The following is a 23391-nucleotide window of genomic DNA, read 5'->3' on the forward strand; positions in this document are numbered from 1 at the left end:
TATAAGTCTCCCAATATCTTGCTATGGTATCATTTTATAATTATTATTACTTTAATTCGTTAAATTTTCGATATCGATATTTCGATATTTTAAAATATCGATATTTTAGGTCCGATATAATATCGTTATCGATATTGCTATCCGATATCGATATCGATACCGATATCGATATTTTCCTCTCGATATCCCATCCCTACCTCCTGGTAACATTTACTACAGCTCCTGCGCTGACTTCATCCACCTCTGCATTGAAATCTATGTACACAATATTGAAGTGTTTGCTCTTGTCTGACTCAAGATATTTGATTATAATCCGCCGGAAATCGTGTACGAAATCCATTTTATATAATTATCTATCATTGGTTTTATACAGTAATCTTATTGGATGAGGATAACCGACCTATCGGATATGATCTGTCATGAACAATTACAAGATCCGACACTCAAACTAGACTAAGTGTGATTCACGCAGAACGGGAATCACTTCAGTCTTAGAAATGTATACAATCATCGCCGGATGTTTGGCGGCCTCAAACTCTGGAAGTTTTGACAACGTATTGGAAAGGACGTTTACCTCTCGATCGTCATATATGTATCTAGGAAGTCACTGTTGTTGCAATGCAATTCAACGTAATAACGAATGACACGTCGACAGGTTATAATAATAGTTTCTAAAAAAGGCACAATGATTTTTATGCACAATGAGCATTTTATGAATTTAAGTAGGTAAATTGTAATATATTTCTTTGTGTTTTTATGTATTTTTTTTTAAATTTCTGATATTCCTTTTTTATCTGGTTAGCCTGGATGGCCTCCTATTGTTAGCATAAATTTATAATATGGGGGCTTAGTCTCTTGCGAAAAAAACATTCCTAATAATTTACATTGTTATAATTACTGAATAATCTTATTTAATAAAAATAAATTTGTATAATAATCAAAATAATGTATCTAAGATATAATAATAACGAATAGGTACTGAATTAATTGAAAAATGAAAGGAACCAAAAATATAAATATATATATATTTATAGAATTAGTGAACTAAATAACTGACTTATACACTGAAAAAATAATTTAAGAAAAAGAAAATAAATAAGTAATAACGTTAAAAATAAATATATAAAGAGTTCATAGCACAATGTCTTGCTATGTTATCTGGGTTTCAATCTTCAAGATGAAGTCGGTACGCTATTGCACTTTTAATGTTGGTAACTAAAAATGGAATTTTGTTACGCATTTTTTAATGAATTGATTACAATTGTAGTTCATGATGCAATTGACTATTTCTTGTTAACCAAGGAACAATCTACGGTGATTTTTTGGACTTTTATAGCTTATGTTATATTAATATGATGGGAATAATAAATATTTTTTAAAAAATATGTAAATAATATGAAACTAAAAAAAAATCATCCAATAACAGAACTTAGTTTTTTTGAGAGCTAAAAAAACAAACGGAACCAATGCAACCCATTACGGGTTATTGAGTTTGGCATTAATAATGCATTTAATTTCTAAATTATGTATTAATTCTAAAACCTGAGTATTTTACGAGTGGTTAATGAAGCATAGGCTAGGAGACGATGGTTTTGGTATTTTATACAAATAGATTCAACTACAAAGTGAAAAATCATTGTGAAAATAAAATATGGCATTGGCTTGCCTCCTGTTTTGGAACCTCTACTCCAATATTAATTTTGCAAATATATTTCGATTTCCAATAGTATATTATATGTCCATTTTAATATTTCCAGGAATTTGTTTGCAATTGATAAATATCTCCTCTATTTTATTATAATTTTTTTTTTTCATTTTTCATATGTCGCTTTCCCAGTTCAACAGTCCCTATGTCATAGTCAACGCTGTCGGAGTTCAACATCTATGAAAATGGTTATTTAGAAATATATATGTGCTATGTTTGAAGTAGGACAGCGTTTCTAAGCCTGATGAGGGTTCCACAAACTTAATTTTATTATTTATTTATATTATATATTTCTCTCAGTTCCTGACGGAAACAGACATGGAATTTTAGAAATGTAATGTATTTAGATCAGGATCTAGATACCACAGATGGTATACTTGCTATGGTATACTAGATCTAATTGTATATAACTAGTCATTGGATATCCTTTCCAATGGTTTTGTGATCATCAATTCATTAAGCTATGATAATGAGGTGGCATGCGAGGATTATAACCATAAAGTGAAGTCTGGTTTGCGTTATGCTATATTTACAATTGATGTATACTGATAAAAGAGAGAGCACATATTGACTTACTTTTATTTTAATAATTATGCTATGAATTATAAATACAATTATTCTATTGGCTCTAACTTAAATCTTGTCTAAATCTAACTTAAATTCAAAGTACCAACTTCAGATTTTTACTTTACTTTTATGTGTTTGGCGGGCTTAGTGGATCTCCCTCGGTCTGGTGGTCCTGTATCACTCTACCGAACGTACTACTCCTGACTCTTCCATACTGTTTTCTTTTTTTTCCGCTCCTCTGCTCGATGGAATTATTCTCCTTCCCTCTAATTTCCTCTTAGCCATTCCACTAGTTACCCCTGTTTTGGGGAGCATAGACGATCTTGACCTAACCATCGGTTGGTTTACCCATGATCTCTTTGAGGACCAGCATTAAAAGCCTAAAAGTAACTCGGAACTGACTAAAATATGGTCTTTAAGGAGGAGTATCTACCTGACTTGGCTGTTCAAAATGTGCGTCTAGATACTTATCTTATGGCTGCTTGTGATGTAGGTTTTCCACCATATGGTATGTTACCAGGTAAGTTGGTACTTTATTTCCCCTTAACTATACTACTAACCACCAAAGTCCCTTTTTGGCCTGCCCTTCAAGGAGCTACAAATGCTGGCAATGAACAAACCAAAAACCTGTTTAATTAAATTTAAGTTAACTTCCTTTTTTCTCATGTTAGTATTTTCAATACATAGTACATGCAATATTAGCAAGAAGGGTAAGATCTACACAATTCAAAACTTTAATTTATTTTTTGTATTTAAAACTGTAATAAAAATATATACAAGTAAATTTGATGATAGATATACACTTGCATGGTACTGTGCATGTGGAGAATCCACCCATTGATCGAACTAAAATAGCTTTTAAATAAATCAAAAATTCGTATCCATTTCTGTCTCAACACTTTATCTTTCAGCAGTCCAACGTTTCGGCCATTCCAGCCATCTTCAAGGACATCTTCAATACAATTTCTTCCTCACATTAATTTAAAGTTTCTTTTGCAGGCTATTCTGCCCAGGTCATTTTCTTTATAAGTTAAAAGCCTATTTTTTAAAAATATAAATCATTAATATTTAATTTTCCTCTATAAGATTATCAACAATTAATACACCTGTACCATGCAAGTGTATATTTATCATCAAATTTACTTGTATATATTTTTATTACAGTTTTAAATACAAAAAAATAAATTAAAGTTTTGAACTGTGTAGATCTTAAGGTACTGGGCAGAATAGCCTGCAAAAGAAACTTTAAATTAATGTGAGGAAGAAATTGAAGTGAAGATGTCCTTGAAGATTGCTGGAATGGCCGAAACGTTGGACTGGTAAAAAATAAAGTGTTGAGACAGAAATGGATACGAATTTTTGATTTATTTAATAAATAATTACCTTGTCTCAAGAGTTTGAAATAATATAATTAAAGTAAAATATTTTTTTTAAATATAAAAATCTATTTTTTTTTCTGTGTCGGAGCTACGAGGGGTTCATATAATAGATTAAGACACAAAATAAATTTTTAGAAATAACGATTTCAACGCAATACAGATATGAGAAATGTTGTTCATTTCAATTAAGATATAATGTCTACTGATAGGTTTAGATAAGCATAAATTAAGTTCATTTGATAAAATAAAACAGATTTATATAATAAAAAAAATATTCTAGAATAAAATACAATACCAACGTGGAACGTTTTCTAAAAGATACTATTTTTATACTAGTTTTCTGATTAATAGTTATAATATTCTGAGCGTTCGGAAATCCTTTTAAGCGATATTAATAGTTGCATCAGCCATTACTTGTTACTGCTTTATGAAGGGATATATTTAACTACGGCTCTGTGAGGTCATGAAGAATTAGATCATCAGGATGTTATTTACATATTTTTTAAATATTATTTACTGGAATGAATAAAGGAGTCAACTGAAATAAAATATACTCCTCTGGACATAATTAACTGCAAGCAGGGACGTCACATGGAAGGAGTAATTGAGGGGTTTCATCTTTAAAATATGATGACTCTTCAAAAAATTTGAATATTTTGGTAAAATATAACTCAAAGAGGTTACTTTACTCTTGTAGTACATCTAATAATTTTTTTTTTTAAATTTATCTATTTAATGTGATTTACATCTGTACAAATAATAAATACAATAAGTAAATATGTTGTATGTTTCATTTACACTTAAAAAATCTTGGGAAGGAACTAACCATGTAAGGAAAACTTCAAGCATTAATTTAAATTAGTCGGTTTTATGGCCATCTTTTTTTTCAGACGCCTCGGAGCATTATTAGGGATTGTGAAGGATGAGAGATTAAGAAGTAATGGGTTAGGATGGGTAAGGAGTTTGGAATGAAAAGACGCGTATCTGTTTTGGGCCAAATCTGCAACGAATGGGACGTTAAGGTCTTTGTGGATGAGTTTATTTGTAACGAAAAAAAGAGCATCAAAGATTTTACATAGGATTTTTGATTGTAAGGATTGGATGCAGGAGTAATTTGATGGTTTGGTAGAGCTCCAGAGCTCAATTCCGTATGTCCAAATTGGTCTGATTATCGTAGTGAATACTAATTTTTTGTAGTGAGTGGGAAGTTTAGAGCATTTGTCAAGTAGATGTAGCAATTGGAATCTACGAGCAGTTTCTTGTCGTTTCAGTCTTGTCTTGTGTCAGGCGTTAGTGGAATATTTAGAAAGGATACTGTAGGACAAGAGGGTAGAGGTTTACGACGGAGTGTAAAGGTGATCTGGTAGGATTTGTCAGGATTTATTTTGATTCTCCAGTTTTGACACCATTCTTCAATGGATGTTATGTGTGTCTGTAGTGTTTGTGATGCATTTGTTGGGTCGTTGTTTACATAAATTATACATGTGTCGTCAGCGTATGTTGTTAGGAACTGTGTTAGGGTGGGTTAGGATGTCAGCTATATAAACCGTATAAAGAATGGGACCTAAGATACTACTTTGAGGAACACCGGCGGACTGAAAAAAGAGGGATGAATAGGCTAGGTTATGATTTACTTTAAAGGTTCTACCAGAAAGGTAGGAGCGGATTAAAAGAAAATATGTAGGGGGTAGGAATTGACGAAGTTTATAGAGCAGACCTGGATGCCAGACTCGATCAAAATCTTGTTCAACATAGAGGAAGACTAAAATGTGGAAGATATGACATCAACCACACGATGACACTGTTGTATGGTAGAATGGAATGTTCTAAATCCAAACTGGTGATCAGGAATAACATGATATGAGTCAAGGATTGGATAGAGGCGTTTTAATAATAGTTTTATAGGATTTTGCCCATAATGAGAAGGAGTGAAAAAGGATGGAAGGAAGATGGATATTCAAGTGGCTTGGAGGGTTCGGGAAACATTTTTATTATCTAATAAATAAAAATCAATATTTCTTTAAGTACTTTATGAGCTGCCGCAGTTCATCCAATTGTGATGAGAATTTAAAAAAATATTTTTAGTTATTTATTTATAAAGCTATTTTAATTTTTTTATTTTTAAATAAAAGATATTGTTGCTTTTGTTAGGAAAAATAATGACCATAATATAAATGCAACGTAACTACTATTACTATTTCATCTTTTGTCATTTAAGTTAAAATCTTCTTTAGAAATTTCAGGTAGTCTTGAATAATTTATGGGACTATCTAAATTTATTAATTCAAAAGCATTATCGGTGAATAATAATTTTTTATGATCCATTTAAATTAGTGAGTCCAGTTAAGTGACTTTTATATTTCCGGCTCCTATTTTTGAAAGCTAAACTTACATAATTAAATATATATATATACATATTAGTTACATATTATATTTTATTGCATTAACTGAAATATATTGTAAAATTAACGCTGATAAGGTAAAAATATTCCGGAGTGTTGGCAGTAAGTGAAAAGTCAATTAATGAAAATAACGAACAGCCCACTCCTACCTAAGGAACTTTTGAATATATTTTTGTTAATATACGTATATAAGTTATTTTTTTATGGTTTATTTTAGGTCGGGTATTCCCTGCGATATTATACTAAAAAGAATTTCCTCCGCTCTTTTGGATGTGTGTATGAGACACGTAATGATTTCTTTCCTTAAACTATATATACTTATAAGGTAAATTCTCCATAGACCCTAGTAAGTTGAAATATTTTTGATGTTCCACCGTTTCTTCTCTTCTTTTAAATAATCTGAATACATATCGTAAAAAATGTTTATTTTATTTATTATATCTATGGGAGGTAACGTGTTTGAAACATGTGTGTCAAGAAAAATACTCTCAGTCGAAGGAATTGGATAAAATTATTACTGGACAATTTTCACTCCAATCCCTGTTCTTTAATATTCTCCGAATTTGGGACAAATCGGACAAGCCGTTTTTGAAATATAGCTATTTCACTTTATTATAAATTTTAGGTACATTGAAATATCACGTATCCTTAAGTTGAGAGCGGGATCTAATACGAGTTGGAAACGGTTCCAATTGGATAACAACCCTCAAAATTCCTGAGACTTTCACCAAAATCGAATCAAGATTAGATCGATCGTGCTTGAACACAAATTTTACTAAAAGCAGACTATCACATAACCAAATATGTTGCTTGATGTCTAAAATGTAAAATACGAGTTAAACCTTTTGAATTAGAGAATTTTTTTTAATTTCCTGCATGAAAAAACTACCTTTTTCCCAAATATTGAAGGTAGTCGAGAAGCAAAAAAACAAAAACCAAAAACAATGTTTGCTACAATCTTTTGAATGCTTCTTCGAGTATTCTTTCTTGGAATACTGGAGTTTTCATCTGTCTGTGAGTCATCTTTTCATCGCCCTCTTTTAATAGTCTTTCATTCGATAGCTAATCCATTGTTTAAATGAATATGTATTGTAAAGTTTTTGTTTTTGTTTTGAGAACAGTTCATCATGGAGAATGCGCCATCAGAAATCGCAATCAATGACCGTTAATGAATAAATACAGTCATCTTATAAATGAAACTTCATCCTTTATTAATTTCTATCAAGTTCACTTTCCTGTTTGAAGTTTCCCCATTTTATTCATTTATTCATTTATGGTATCTAATACGTCTAATAGGAATGAAAACACGCGTAAGGGCAATTTATTTGTCAGCTGTAGAGTATATGTACATATATAGGGGGACTGATCTGGAAGGTTAAAACTGGAACAGATTAGTGTATATCAGTATCTTGGAATCAAAATTACTAATGATGGGAGGTTAGATTCAGAAATTACCAAGCGCATAAGGAAAGCAACAAGTGCGTGCAACCTATTCCGTAACGTCATAATTGGCAGAAGTATAAATGAAATAAAAAATGTCTGTATATAAATAAGTTTTATACTTACGCTGGCATAGAATACAAAAATTGAAGCCGTGTATGAGCCACAGAAATGAAATCCCTGAGGAAAGGTCTTGTAAAACTATATCCAACCGAATGGCAAATAAAATTATAAGAGACGAGACAGGAGAGAAATTATTAACAAAAATTTTAACAGAAAAGATTTAACGTGTTTCGGCTGTGTGCCAAGAATGTCTATCAACAGACTCCTAAAAATTATTTAGAAAGCAAACACTGAGGGAAAATGTCGACGCGGACGTCCGAGGAATAAATGGGAGGACATGGAATCGGATCTTGTTATAAACAGAGAAATCACTCTAGTTAAATCAAGAAATGAAAGTTGGCCGGCCCCGCATAATGTATGACTGGTTAAAGAAAAACAAGAAGGAAATACAGTAATAAGTTATTGAGCAAAAGTTCCAACACATTAATTATAATAAAAAATGTATTAAAGGAAAGCAAATATTAAAAGCGACTACAAGCTGCAGAATAGAAAAGCAGATATTAAACCAACATGGCAGACAAAGCAATTGATTTGACAATAGATATAGTCCTGGTGAGGAAGGGTTAAAATGCTGCTTACAGTAAAAAATATTTTTGATTTTTCCGACACAGAGAGGATTTCTCTCCTCTTTTTTTAATAACAAATACAGTGGAATACTGGAAGTACACGGCATATTTATCATCACCAAGAATATACTATAAATAATAACATTAGTAATTAACAAAGTTACAGTAAAATATTAATACTACCATAAGTGATTAACAGCAAAGTATTTTTTTTTAATTATAACTAAATATCATTTTTATTTTTCTCCCCTCTGTAACTATATATATTAATATTTTTTTTCTTTTTTTTTTTTGTACCTTTATCAATTTTTTCCTTCCTCTTGTTTTCTTCCTAATCGCGTATTTTTTCAACTTCTCTCACATTTATAGATCTTTTCCTGGGACTCAACAAAAATATTTAATGTGATACAAATTTTATTTAAATTTATACACCCTTAAAATCATAGTTAAAATTTTCGGTACGCACACATAAAAAAAAAAAAAATAAAAAACGAAGTTTCAAATAAATAAGGAACCTGATAATAAAAAAGAAAGATGAAAATATACTTCCAGTCATTAAACAAATATATATTACAAGGATAAATGGTATCATATATGATATAAATTTAATGAGTGAATCTGATCCTGAGAATTGATTTAGGATTATATTTTAAGGAAATAAGTTACAATGTGACTCACAAAAAAGTGTAAAAAATTTTAAAAACAAAACAAGGAAAAATCACTTTTATTTTTATAATATCATGGCGAATTCCGAGCAAAAATAAATGAAATCAGATTAATTTATTCACAGCAGACTTGCGCATAAATGCCCTTTAAGACGGTTTGGATTAACTCGAGTTATTGTAACGCTTTAGACTACCTTCTTATCCACTGCTAAAGTATTTTTAGGTTACATGATTCAAGAGTTTCAAATTAAATATATAAATTTGATATATTAATTTAATTTATAAATTTAATTAAATATATAAATCAAATTTTAATCCATTTAAAATGTTCTTTGTGATTTTATTATGAGTTTAGCCCTTGCAAAAGTGGGGGGAAACGTCGGATAATAAAAAATTGAAAACTATTTTAGTTCTTTCTGACCGCAACCCTGACCATTTTCTTCGTATTTTAAATTATACGGTCAACTATTTATATATATACATATTATATAAATTTTTATATGCTTCTTTTGTAAAAGTAGTATTATATTAGATGTGCTATTATTCAAGAAATGCAGCAATATTTTGTGCAGTCTCAAATATTTTCTTCAATGAAATACTTTTTTTCCAAAACCTTCTTGCTACGTATTTTGAAAGACTTGTCGGAAAGCTCCATTGATGAAATTTCTTTTTACATTCGTTAACAAGAAGTTTCATGAATGGAGCTACTGTTACCACGGGGACTTTAACCCCAGCGACCCCTGGAAATACAGCGCTCGGCTCCAGCAACACTCCAGTGACTCATAGCCTGCAGATATATACACCTCCAACTTGTCTCAGGTCTCTCAGTTCGCTATGGAGTCCACTTCCATCATCCTCGTTTTCTTCCTGTGTTCCTCTCAGCGGTTTCTCGAAATCCATGGGGCACCGACAACTTCTTCGGATCAGGCGAAAGCAGTAAGTGATAATTATTTCTTAATACTTTAATGATAATGATTCTTTTCCAGCAGTTCGGGCGAGATGATCCGGAACTCGCTAAACCGAGAAATTATATTATCCGAATCACCGAATTTTAGAGACTGCAAGTTAGTATTTATATTCCATAAAATAAAATGTAACTTTTGGTTCCAGAAAAAAATTGTATTTTTTTAATATAATCAGGTATTAAATATTTTTTAAATAATTTTTATTGTGATAGTTTTCAATAATAAATAATTTATTATTAAATATCAATCAAAGCTACTAACATTTTATACGCTCTGCTAGTATTCTAGGTTAGAAAATCAATGTATATTAATCTATTGCATTGATATTTTGTTACGAAATAAACATGAAACACATTAAGTACACCTTATTTTAATATTAAATTATATAATAATGGCATAAACTTATAAAAAATAAATTTTGCCCAAATAAAAAAAAATCATAATATTGCTAATATTATTTTTTTTAATTTATACAATTTTAACAGTGATATAAATTAAAAAAATAAATAAATCATTCAAAAAATATTAATTTATGTGTTTTAGATATATAAGCTCCGTGAAATATGAATTCACAAAATGCTGGAAATAACATCAATTTTAAATAAACTGTCTCAAATGCTTCTAGATTGCGTATGTTTGAAAATATATTTTAGTATGATGACTGGGATAAAAATTAAATAATAAAAGGCCGAAACGTTACAATAATGTGAAATGTTTATTTAATAAAAATAAATAAATTTGAGTCATGGGTAAAAAACACAAAAATAACTTTTTAACCCTCAAGAATAGTTTTATTCTTAACACATTTAAACAATTATCAATAAATTACGTTACATTTAAGATTTCCTTCTCTCGCTTCAGTTTTGAACTTATTTTTGATGTGATGTTTTTTTATATAAAAGCTTTTTTATAAAGTTCATAATTTACGAAAAGAAAACAGGCATAAATCGAAGAAAATTGAAGGACAATAATCCCCCTTAAGAAAGTTTGTTTTCTTTATTTCTTGTAATGTGTAATTATATTTAAGGAAAAAATACAATAAGAGTATGTGAGAAGCTATAATGACCTGAAGGATTTGTGAAAAAGATACCCTTCGGTAGTATTCCAAGCTTTTAGAAAGATGAACTCTGAAAAAACTTATTATTTGAAAATTCAAAGAAATCTAATTATGGAGTTGGAATTTCTTATATCTTATCTCTGTAATATGTATATACATTTATCAGCAATGAATAAATATTGCAATTATAGTTTCAATAATTATTTAGTAACCTTTAATAAGTTTAAAGGGTTTCTGAAAAATAATTTATGTAGGCCATATATTTCATTTCGATTTCTATTGAAATATATGGTTACTTTTGTAACCGTAAAGGTTTTAGACGTTTTGTGGATAAATGTTAGGAAAAATAAAAAAAATAAAAATTATAGTATTGCTTTATATGATTTCGAAAATAGAGACGAGGTAAAAAACGATATCTGTACCAAAGAATTTCGACAAACTATATTATAAGTAAATCATGATTCTATCATGAATATTTGATTAATCATGAACAATTCATATCTTAAATAAAATGTCGATATTAGCAATTGCGAAAATCAAATGAACGATAATTATATTGTTTACATTTGCACCCAAACGCCATTTCCCTCCCCCACACCAACTTAAATAATAAAAATTAAAAAAAAAATGAACAACTACCATTTTAATTATTTTCCACTAATTTTATATCTATTTGAAATAAACACAGAATATAAATTATCTAATCTGAAATAAATGTAGGCTAAATATGTTGGAATTATTTGAATTTAACTTAATTATTTTTAATTAATAAAGGGAATAAAATATTTTTTTTATGAAGTCCGGTTGAGTTACAATGGAAAAGGAAAAAGATTTATTTGAAAAGGTTTACATTTGAAATAGAAAAAGATTCAATTGAAATGGAAAAGGTTTCAATTGACATCAAATTTTCCGTAATCATAATTTATTAATTAATTAATAAATCATTATCATAATTAATATGGTCGACTGGCCTAGAAAACTAAAATGGCTGTTATGATAATGACGTGTCAATAAAGAACTTTCTCGAATACGATGCCAAGTTCTTAAAGAAAATTTTATTCTGAAACGTTGCGTTCTTTACGTTTTTTCTTTTCCATTTACACTCAAATCGTAAAAAAAAAAAAAAAAAAACTTAGTTTACGATTTATTGTCATTTACGTCTTCAGAGCACGTCTGATCAATAAAAAATTACCGTTATGAATCCCCCTGGTTTACTACGAGAATTCGTAAACAAAGGTGCATCATTCTATTAGAAATTTCAGAGTTAGGTGAGTCAGAGAACTATTAAGTTTAAAATATTAACGATATCTCCAAAAGATGTACCACAAGTTGCTGTTATGACTCAGTAAAAATGAAATTAAAATAAAAAAAATGAAGAAGTATTCTGGGATTACATTCTAAATATGTAAGATGTTTCAGAGTTAATTGTTCTAACTGAAAATATGAATTAAGGACAAGAAAAAAATACCCTATGAAGGTATGTTTGTTAACGCTTTGTTTTGGAGGTATTCACGTCTGAAGATCATTATTATGAACTATTTAGATATTAATAAATAAATTAATATTTTTACAGTTACATTATTAATCAGTTTTAAACATTAACATTCATATTAAATGTTCAAAGTTATAACCAAGAGGGTTTTGTTCCACTGCGACACTTCACAGTTTTTTGACGCCACAGGATCATTTTTTTTTTTTCGGCTGACATTAAACAGAGCATCTATGCAATTTCTATTCTTAATCAATATTCTTTACCAACAGGGATAATTGAAATAATAAAACTTATTCGGCTACTGCTGCTGTGGAAGGAAGATGCCAAGTAATGCTAAAAGTAATCACTTCGAACAGCATCTAATATGAATGTAAGTGTTCACATTTCATAAATAAAGTAGTTGGGCACACATATTCATTTATTTATTATTACCTTAATAATTTATAACAATGGTAATCTTTAAACGTGATTATCTTCTAAATAAAATATTAATAAGTTGGGTATTTTTTCTTGTTTTGAGATCCTTAATTCATATTTTCATTTTGAACACTTATCTTGAAAACTCCTTGTTTATAATGTATAATATATATATATATATAAACATTCATTATAGCGATCGTACCATAATAATGTTTCAAATATTAGTAAGTGAAAGTAAAGCTATAATACACCAATTGATTAGACAATTTAATTATTCGCGAAATTTTGTTTTATTATTGTAATATATTTATGATGAGTTTAATTAAACAATTAATACTACTTGATGTATATTAACCATTGCGGTTCCAGAGGTAACAGTTATGCTGGAACTGGAGCATTTATCAGTGTTGCCGCGGTACAGGGACCATCCATTTCACAGTTTACACCGGCTGTATTCTGTATCTAATGGCACTACTATTATTAACAACTTTATATAGATATCTTGAAGCTTAATGTTATGATATCATTTTTAATAATTAAATATTTTATTTTATCCTAAACAAATATATCTAATTAAAAAAAAATATTAGTGTTTCTTTAGAATGGAAAACTATTAAAACTTGAATATTTTTAATGACAAATGTAGAAATATATAACACAACGCATTTATTAACTGGTTACATTTTTTTTTTTTTTTAATACCCTTCATTTAATTTAACTAAACTTCATACATACGTAAGACAAGAAATATATCATGTATACTTCACTGCGCCTTTCCCCTTTGATTGCCTTGTGGCATTATGAAGTGTTGATAAAATTCCAGCTAAGGTGGTATAGTCTAGTGAAACACCATGTCAAACACCATGGAATTTTTGGAACGTGTTAAAATTTCTGTTAAAAACGGTTCAATTGTTTAGGAATATGATTGAGCTTAGAAATCAGGAAAGAAAGACTAGAGGATTCCGAAACTAATTATTTAAATTATTTTCAAAAACATTGAAATTGAAAAAAAGGAATGATTAAACATTTCTTCCATCTTGGATGAATAAAGTAAAATCTTGAACGGTTAAACCGGAATCCTCCGGTTTTGAGGAAATTTTTTTTCGTTTTTCTCAAAAACGAATAATGGGCTTTTAATAGCTCCGGCGGCAATATAGGTTGGTCATAAATAAAATATATTAAATCCATATTTGAGAGATTTGTCTTTCTGCTTTAATATTTTCTTGAATGCTTATATTCGGGAAATGCTCAGTCATCGAGTGGAAAAACCGAAAACAAATTTGTTTGTTTTATTCTATACTGGAACAGGTGGTGGGCTTGAAATTTTGGTTGAACCGCCCGAAAAACATCGTCCAATCGGATTATTTAAAAGCAATCCTTTTTCCAATCATCCTTCAAGGAAGAAGGGATTCATTTCGTAGCATTAAGTTAAATATTTAAAATTCTAACAACTTCTTCAGAATGCAGGCTCAAATGGAATGGAAATATTTATAAAATAAATATTAAAACTTGTAGTCAATAGTCGATTTTTGGTAATTTTTATAAATTAATAAAAATTTTATAAAATAAATATTAAAACTTGGAATCAATAGTCGATTTTAAGTAATTTTTATATTTCTAGTGAAAAATATGAAGAAGGAGAACAAGTGGTTTAGGTTAAAATTTTGAAACCATCTTAGTCATAGTACTTTCTTCCTGTGTAACTTTTACTTACCCCATATTGAACTTTATTTCATAAATTTTCCATTGAGCTAACTGTTTAAAATCATAATTTATACAATAAAGTAATCCAATTATTGTATAAGCAGCAATGAAATACCAGTCACCTACAAAGGACAATTGACTGTATTTTCGATAGCCGAAATATCTTAGTAGGTCACGTGACTCATATACATGAGTCAAGGTATAATAAAGAATCACTTATCCCGACAGTAAAAGGATTAATTAAACACCATAAGCGATAGACAAAGTGTTCTTTATGAGTGACGCATATTCACAGGATGTATATCATAATATAAATTAAGTACTCTAAAACATAATTACATAGAGTAGTCATTAGTTATTTACTTAAATATTGTGACTATGAAACTTACAAAGGAACTTTTTTTTGTGATACTAGTTTAAAACATTAAAGGATTCTTGCCAATACGTCTCAGGATTTGAGAATTTTTTTTATTATTTCATTGCATATGATCCATGTTCTGCAATTTTTTAGAACAAAAGATTATTGATTTTTGAAATGTGTGTCAGCTTGTAAAAAATTACAAAAAGAAAAAGTCCACCACAGTACGGTAGACCAAAAATTTAAGTCAGATTCGGTTTTAATTACTAATCTGATTTGCTACCTGAATTCGTGGAATTAACAAATCAGTCATTTGAAAATTCCAGAGTTAGTTCAGTGTGCTGAAGAACTGAAAGAGGTTAGGATATCAACAGAACCCTAAAAAGATTGAATCTTTCTTTCCTTTTTCTTTTTTTATATTTTTTTAAACAATCTCATTCATTTTATGCAAATCGTGAAAATTAGTAAAAATTTGTCAGCAATGATTAAAGATTTACGGCTTCAGGGTGTCGAATTGAAAAAGCTCCGATATCAATTCGTCTTCAAATTTGGTTTACTACCGGTATCCGAAAAAAAACATTTCCTTGGAAATTCCAGCGTTACTTGTACTGGAGAAGTACTTTAGAAGGTTATAAAATCAACATTACTCTCAATAGATGGACCAAGAATCTGTCATCAACATTTCCTTGTTTCCTCAACAGACCCACAGACCAAAAAGACTTAAACAGCTTTCATCACATTGAAGCATCAATAACGGTGATGAAACGATGAACAAGACCGTGAAAATTATAAATTTGGCGCTTTTCACCTCTAGGCTATGTTGATAAGCTGATTTCTATGATAATACGTAAAAAAAAAATATCATTGAAAATTCCAGATTTAGATGCGAAGATGAAATGGAAAATTTTTAGAAAATCAACGGTACCCTCATAAGATTGACAACACTCTTCTGTTATAAACCAGAAAATCAAACTTCCGATAATTATAAAGGTTATATGAAGCTGTACACAAGGATTCCCTGTATATTTATATATTTTTGTGCATTTGTTTTGTACAATACATTTGTGTTACCCTTCAATAAATACCATTTATTGTTTATATCCATTTTCTGTAAGGTAAAGCAAAAGTACAATCTGGAGAGAATGTAGGGTTTCTGAACAAGGTTCGGAATTCCCCCTCAGATAATTATAGGTTCCAGTCAATCAGATACGGCCGAATAAGGGGAATGAGAATCGAATCATTGTGGTTAGCTAATCGACATCTACTAATGTATGAAGATAGATAGTTTGTTTTAACGTGCTAAATTTAAAAACTATCAGTCTGGTAAAAAAATTATTTTTTTGTTAGATAGATTGAGGAAGGCCTATGTAGCTATGTAGTATCTCACTACGGCCTACAGATATTACAGTAATCTCCCACGCAATGTCTACAAATCTAAAAGTTATCATTGTGATTCTTATTATGGTGTTGATTTGAAATAAAGTTAGGTTAGAAATAATAACTATACTGGTTAATCAATAGTTAATAAAACATCTAAATAAATATATTTTTTTTAATGTTCCTTAAACGGCTATTAGAATTTTTATTAAATTCGGTAAATCAATTAAAAAGTAAGTGCTCTTTTTAAATACCAGATAGATTTTATCCTCATTGAAGTTGTCACATCTGGCTTAGTGCCAAATTTTCAAAACAATCTTCCTGTAAATTACCTTTAATTTTATTTTTTTTTAAATTCTCATTGTTAGCAATAATAAACAATGTATAAATACAAAATATTACAGAATTTTATAAATAACTTATAGAAAAAATTGGAAGAATAGATGCATTTGATCCGTACGACAATAGTCGAGACCACCCGATCTTTCTCCAATGCATCGTTATTATTTGTTAAACTGTTGTGTTGTTTAAAATGTAAAATTTATATTTGTTATAACCATTATGCAAAACTTTTTATAGTACTAGAAAAATAAAAACATTCTTTTTAAATGTTCGCCTTTCCTGAGCTTTAGATTTTCAAAAACCACAAAAAAAACGTTAACTTCAAAGACCACTGATCAACACAAAAGCTAGGGACGTTAGTAAGTGAAAGTTGAGTGATGCGCTCACCGCACCAGATTTTAGTTTTTTAATCGAAAGATAGTTAAATTAATATCCGGACAAAGCAAAATCGTCATACGAGTATTAGTAAAGAAAAAGTATATAGAATTTTTTACTAACAAATGAAGATGGTTTGTGTCAATTTGTTTTTTTAGTGATTGATCTTTTCATTTTTCCTCAACAATTTCGAATGTCATTTAGGTGATCAGCTACGTTTGGTCATGTGTTCGTCATTCAATTTTTTTTTGGGGCTGTTGTTTGCGAAAATATGTCTCTATAAATATGTATTTTTTACTGAAATAATATGAAATAAATATATATAAATATTTTTATATTAATCATATTATTTAAGGAAATGATCAACACTCTTAATTCAAAATCTTTCCCTATCATCTTTTTTTATGATATGTATTTATCCTGTCCATAATTCTATAATTGTCATTTCGTTTTACTACATTTCCTTTTGTTAATATCAAATCATCATCCGTTTAATTTTACTTACGTCATCGTCTTAACATTTACGGTCTGTAAAATAGAATTTTTTTTTTATATTATCGAAAATCTATTTATTTAATTTTAACATTATTCATTAATATAATCTAATTACGTGAAAGCTTCCTGTCGTCAGTCTTTTTAGTGATTGGTCTTAATTTTTTTCCGACATTATTGATTAAAAAATTGATATAAATTTAATTAACTTATTATTGGTACTTTAAATAGCGAATACATTAAACGTATTATTAATTAGTCATCAATTAATTAGTTTGATATAAAATTAAATGATAAATTACTTTCCTTTAAAAAAAAAGTAAATCAGTACTTTTGTATATTTAGTTCTAGTTTGAAGTTTTCACTAAAAGTTATATTTTTTTCCTTCTATTTTATTAGTTTTCTTGATTATTTTCATGCCGTACTGATTTATATAAAATATTATTGCCTAGGAAACTTTTTCCGATTTCTTTTTGGGAGAGTTTTACTAGCTTATTTACGACATTATATAATAGTAAACCAGAAATAATAGCTAAAGATATTGCAGGCTGAATAAAAAAAAAAAAAAAAGAAAGAAAAAAAACATTAAAAGTATATAAAGCTAAATTAAAAAAAAATAAATGCAATTTGTTTTTAAAAACGCTTTGTTATTAAAAAACGTTGCTTGATAATAAAATGTTCCAGGAACTTTAGGACGGTAATCAGTGACGGGATTCCCCATAGTACTACAGTAGTGAGAGTTCCATGACCGTTATCCAGGAGACGGCATTGACGAACGCTGCAAGTTTTGGGTTTCTCCAGGGCACTCATACAGCATCTTATATAAGAGCATCCCGTCCACATTATCTTTTGAAATACATAGATATTTTTTTATGGCGTAAAGTTAAATCGAATATGAAGTGAGGAGTGTTCATATCAACAACACTTTGATAACTTCTCTTAACGGGGACCCCTTTAAAGTGGAAACCCTTGATATAGTACTATTTTACTAAGGTCCTAGCTAACAAAGTTCGTATTTAATGATTTATAACTCCTCAATTCCCCACCATTTTCACTCCTCTAGAACAAGCAGAAGTAGTGAAGTATGAATGTATTCACTCACGAATAAAGAATTAAATTCCAAGGTTGATCCTCGAAATTCATTTTCCAATTTCAATTTTTTTTTTAATGATTTATATGATCCCGAATCATTTTTCTCTTTATCGACATTAATTTATTAATAAATCGTGTGTAATAATAATATGCAACGTTTTACAAATATAATTTGGACTACATTGTGCAATAAAGATCAAAGACAACATTATAATATCCCTAATAAGTTTCATTATATAAATTATATTTTCAATCAAATAGTATATTTAATCATAATTAGTTTAATTTTAATTGTAATTTTATTCGTACGTGAAAAGTTAGTGTCAAAAATAAAATTTATATCGTTGCTTAGCTCTGATATCTGGCCGGTCTGAAAAGATCTTGATACCATTTAGAAAAGAATATATATATAAAAAAAACAAAAATATATAAAAACTTACATATTTAAGTTACGGTCTGAGTCAGCTGTTATTTCGATGTCAGCTGACTGAGGGGATCAGCTGATCGAGGGTATATAAGAGATGTAGCGAACACAATAAAGCTAGTATTTTACAGCAGTTCAAGTGTGTTAGATCTTATTCCTTCTTCACTTTTGACATTTTTCTTTCGCCAATAATTAACTTATATCGTTTTAGATACATTCCAAAAGAATATCAGATGTAAGAAAAAAATATATTTGTATTGAACAAAACGATAGTTGAGACGAGGTGTTCTAGAAGAATGGTTTTATTAATGTTTTTGAAAGTATAAAAATACAATTATGGGTTTTTTGGACGACAAGGTATCGCTGGGATATGTAATTTTTTTAGTGTTTTTTTTTATATATTAACCCTAGCTTAGCGGAAACCTCCAAAAATGAATTTTTACTGACGAGGGACTATAGCATTTCCAGTTTTTTCAAGTCAACAATAATTAGATTAATATGAAATGTGGCAGATCAACATCGCAAAGCATTAAAACTAAAAATGAATGAGAACAAGTAATTTGCTTGTCACGCTAAAATGCAGTATGGATATATAAGTAAATCGAGTTGATTTTTACTCATTCTATTTTCTTTCTTCAAAATTTTGGTTTAAGCAAAATAAAAGAATGCAAAATTATATTTTATTTTTAAGGCGATTTCCAGAAATAACTTGGACTAAGTTTATATGTCTTTATGTCACTTTTATTACTAATGGCTCCTTTGGAAATCCAATACTCTTTGTATTAACTCCCTGAGCATTCTTAAAAATTCTTTAAAGATAAATCTTGAATTAATAGTCATATCATTCTATATTTATATTTTTCTAAACATTTTCCTCCAATATTTTCCGTTTCATTAAAAGCATGGGTTTTTTTTACAATGATCTAAAACTACTACTGACTTCGTCTTTGAATTATTCTAATTGAAGCACCTGTAGCTACGAGATTCATTGGTTCAAAGAAAAAAAAATGCAGCAGCAAATCTTTTTACAACTTTTTATCCTTATAACTACCTTAGAAAATGTCTATCTTTATAACTGGGAAAGTTTAAGACATTTAAAACCAGATAAAACGAAGTTGAAGGGAGTTCTGAGTGTGCAGTTCAGCGACACTTAAGAGAGTGTATTTATTTATTTATTTTTGAAAGACTCATATTTTTCCAACCCCTTAACAAATTTCTTTTTTACAATTACTTACCTATATATGGAGTATATAATAAGTAGAAGTACTGTGATCATGAAAAATTTCGAATTCGTTCTTTCGACGGTTATAAATATTTTGAGGTTTCCTGAGTCTAATTATCCAGTGCTAGCAAAATAATTTTGTGTGAGTGTATGAGAACAGCCTAATCAAAAACAAAATTTCTTACGGAATTGAAATCTCATATTTAGGGTTTGTACCCTAATGCCCATATGCCTGGGATGCCACAATGTATTTTTCTGTTAAAATTGAATAAGAAGAAGAAGCTAATATTTCATGCAATCGATTTTCTCAAAATCGATTTCAAAGATTTTGATTAAAGTCAGTTTGTCAATGAATAATTGAGTGATCTTTAATATCAGTTTGGTGCTATCCTGACTGAAATTGTTTGACAGGACATTAAGGAATTTTTTTTTATTTGTAATAATTGACTACTTTTCATTGGTAATAGAAACAAAAAAATGGATAAATATAACTATGAAAGAACTTGATAATCAATTAATAGAGAAAAATGAGAAGCAGGGATAGCCGAACATGCCCAATCTTCCTGAACTTATGCTGTACCCGACTTTTTTGTATTTTATTAAAATATTTTATTCTTGAAAGGAACGATTTTGATATTCATTATTTGCACCTTGAGAACCCTAACATACGAATTTTTAAAGGAACAGAATAATAAAAAATTTGTGTTTGAAATTTACGCTTTCTAGGGTGATAAGTGAAGGTTGTGTGATGTTGGCACTGAATCAATTTTTTTGTTTATTGCAAACTTCACGTAAAATTGTATGAGATTGCAGAAGGGAATTTCAAAGAACACAAATCATTTTATATTATCATAAATTATATTTATAAAGCACAACTATTAAAAATAAAGAAAGTATTCTCATTTGTATTCGCATTGATTTGGAGGATGCATATCCTGTCGTTTTGATACCGATCTTCACGTACGTCATCTATCTTCTGCTTTTCGATGATGAGCTGTTTCATTAACATTAAGTATATGAAGACAATCAAGAAGATTTTTTCAAACGATTATATTTTTAAATATTATAACTTATAACGTTTGAGTAATAATGAACCACATTTATACCGAGATAGATAATTACAAATAAAAAACTCGCAAGAGTAAATGAATAAAATATATGAAAAACAACTATAAATTGAAAATAAATTTAACCTTTCCTCTAGGAGATGGCATTATCTAAGAAAAATTATTAAGTTTATTCTTCCCTAGTTATGTGGGAAAGGAAGGGTTCTAGCTGCTCAAAACTAGTAACAAATGTCAATATTTTTATTTATTTTAATACCAGATCGGCCTGGTGGGCCTTACATGGTTGATTTAACTTATATTAAATATATTTTATAACAATTGATTATGAGGGGGTATAGTCATACAAATGACACCCCTAACTATATAAAATATTCTTATTAAAAGAAAAAAATAATAATAAAATAAATAGATAAGAATAATGCTTCTTAATAAAAGAGGAAAGTAAAATTAATAACAAAAAATAATGATAATGGTACACTTAAATAAAACAAACAATTATCTTCTAATAGTGAAAAGAAACAAATTAATTTGAAAAAGAGAAGAGAGAAGAAAAGAGAAAAAAAGAAATAAACAAAAAATAATAATAATAATAATGATAAATAAAATGAATAATAAGTAAATAGAGGTAGTGTGACTATGAATTAATTTTAAATTTATTAAAAAATTATAAAAGAATGCAAGGGCTTCAGTCTTCGCGTTGAGGTTGGGTGTCCCAGGTTGTAGGTCACTGCTCCTTTAACTGTCGGCAACTGGGAGTGGAACTTCATGAACCGTTTTTTGATAGAATCCTCTATTGACTCCATTTGTAATTCACGATACAATTGGCTATTTCTTATGAACCAAGGAGCAAAATAAACAAAAAACAAACAAAAAAAAACGAATAATAATAAGTGAATAGAGGTAGTGTGACTATGAATTAATTTTAACTTTATTAAAAATTAAACGTCAATAGAAGTCGCGTAAGGATACATTAATAATACTTTGTTAAAAGAGTATGGACTGTACTAATGGAGTAAGGAGGACTCTAATACTCAAAGTATTTTATGATTTGCACTGAATATATTCAATTAATTTATTCTTTTGGGTCTTCGAGATTCCTTTTCTCAAAGAAAATAACAACTTTTTTTTTAAAGTTTGGACCCCTAATTACTGCCAGAAGTTGAGCCCAAGAAGAAAGAACTTAGAAGAGGATAATCATGTAAAAAATAAATTTCAATCGAAAGAGCCCCCTCACTGCAGGCAGAACTAATTCCATCTCTAATTAGGCTTCCTCTTCCAATAATTGCGCCTCTTAGAGTCGATGTTTGACTATCGATAGGCTTCATTAGGAGATAAGTCTTCTGCAGTGACTTTTTTTTTCCTTTTTGTGATTTAATTTTAGACTTTTTCCGAGATCTGACCTGAGCTTTAGGCAACAAAAACATATATAAATATATATATTTTTTCCCCGAACATTCAGAGCATAATTTAATTAAGAAAAAAAAAATCTGCAAAAAAACCCATCCGACTTTAGAGACAGAATGTTCTTGCATATCTTCTGAAACATATGGAATGGAAGGTTGCTAGTAAATTTGTCAAAATATTCATTCAAAATATATCAACACGGAGATCCCTCCCTTGATATCATAAGAAAAAAAAACAAATAAAGGTTAATTTTTTGTGTATTTCAATCCGTTCTGTAATTTATAATTTTATTATTATAATTTTTAATATTATTATTGAGTAGAGAAATTTGGAAAAGATTATAATTTTTCAATAACTAAGTCATGGAGTTAATAAGAATTCATGATTTTTGCGGAACTCAAGGATAATTCCTTATTTTTTCTATTCTCCTACATGAATGATGAATAAATATTTTTATTTTCTAAACATTTTTTGTTTTGTTTTTTCATTGGATAATTATTTTATTATTTTTAATTATATTAGTTCATGGTTATAGCATTGCAAATAGTTAGGGATGTCTTTTGGATGAAACTATATCCTCCCCCTCCCCACTATTAACTGTTGAAAAATAACTTAAAACTTACAATTAGTATGTAATACCAACCAGGGCCGATATGGTAATACAGAAATATATACAAAAATATTTGTATTATTGTATTATACTTCCTGGGCATTACACCATTTGATGGTGTCTGACCCATATTTTCTACGACT

General features: G+C 29.0%; 1 protein-coding gene across 1 annotated transcript in view; it reads left to right on the top strand.

The window, feature by feature from the left end:
- Positions 1 to 9681: 9681 nt before the first annotated feature.
- The window catches only part of LOC106679737 (stromelysin-3), a 107849-nt gene continuing 94139 nt past the window's right edge, over positions 9682 to 23391 (top strand). The window contains exon 1 of the mRNA XM_067051629.1: positions 9682 to 9783. Within this exon, the coding sequence (XP_066907730.1) occupies positions 9682 to 9783 (102 nt within the window). The remainder of the gene's footprint in view (positions 9784 to 23391) is intronic.

This window comes from Halyomorpha halys, unplaced genomic scaffold (assembly GCF_000696795.3).
Source record: "Halyomorpha halys isolate HHAL.00 unplaced genomic scaffold, Hhal_1.1 Scaffold216.1, whole genome shotgun sequence".
NCBI classification, from domain to species: Eukaryota; Metazoa; Arthropoda; class Insecta; order Hemiptera; family Pentatomidae; genus Halyomorpha; species Halyomorpha halys.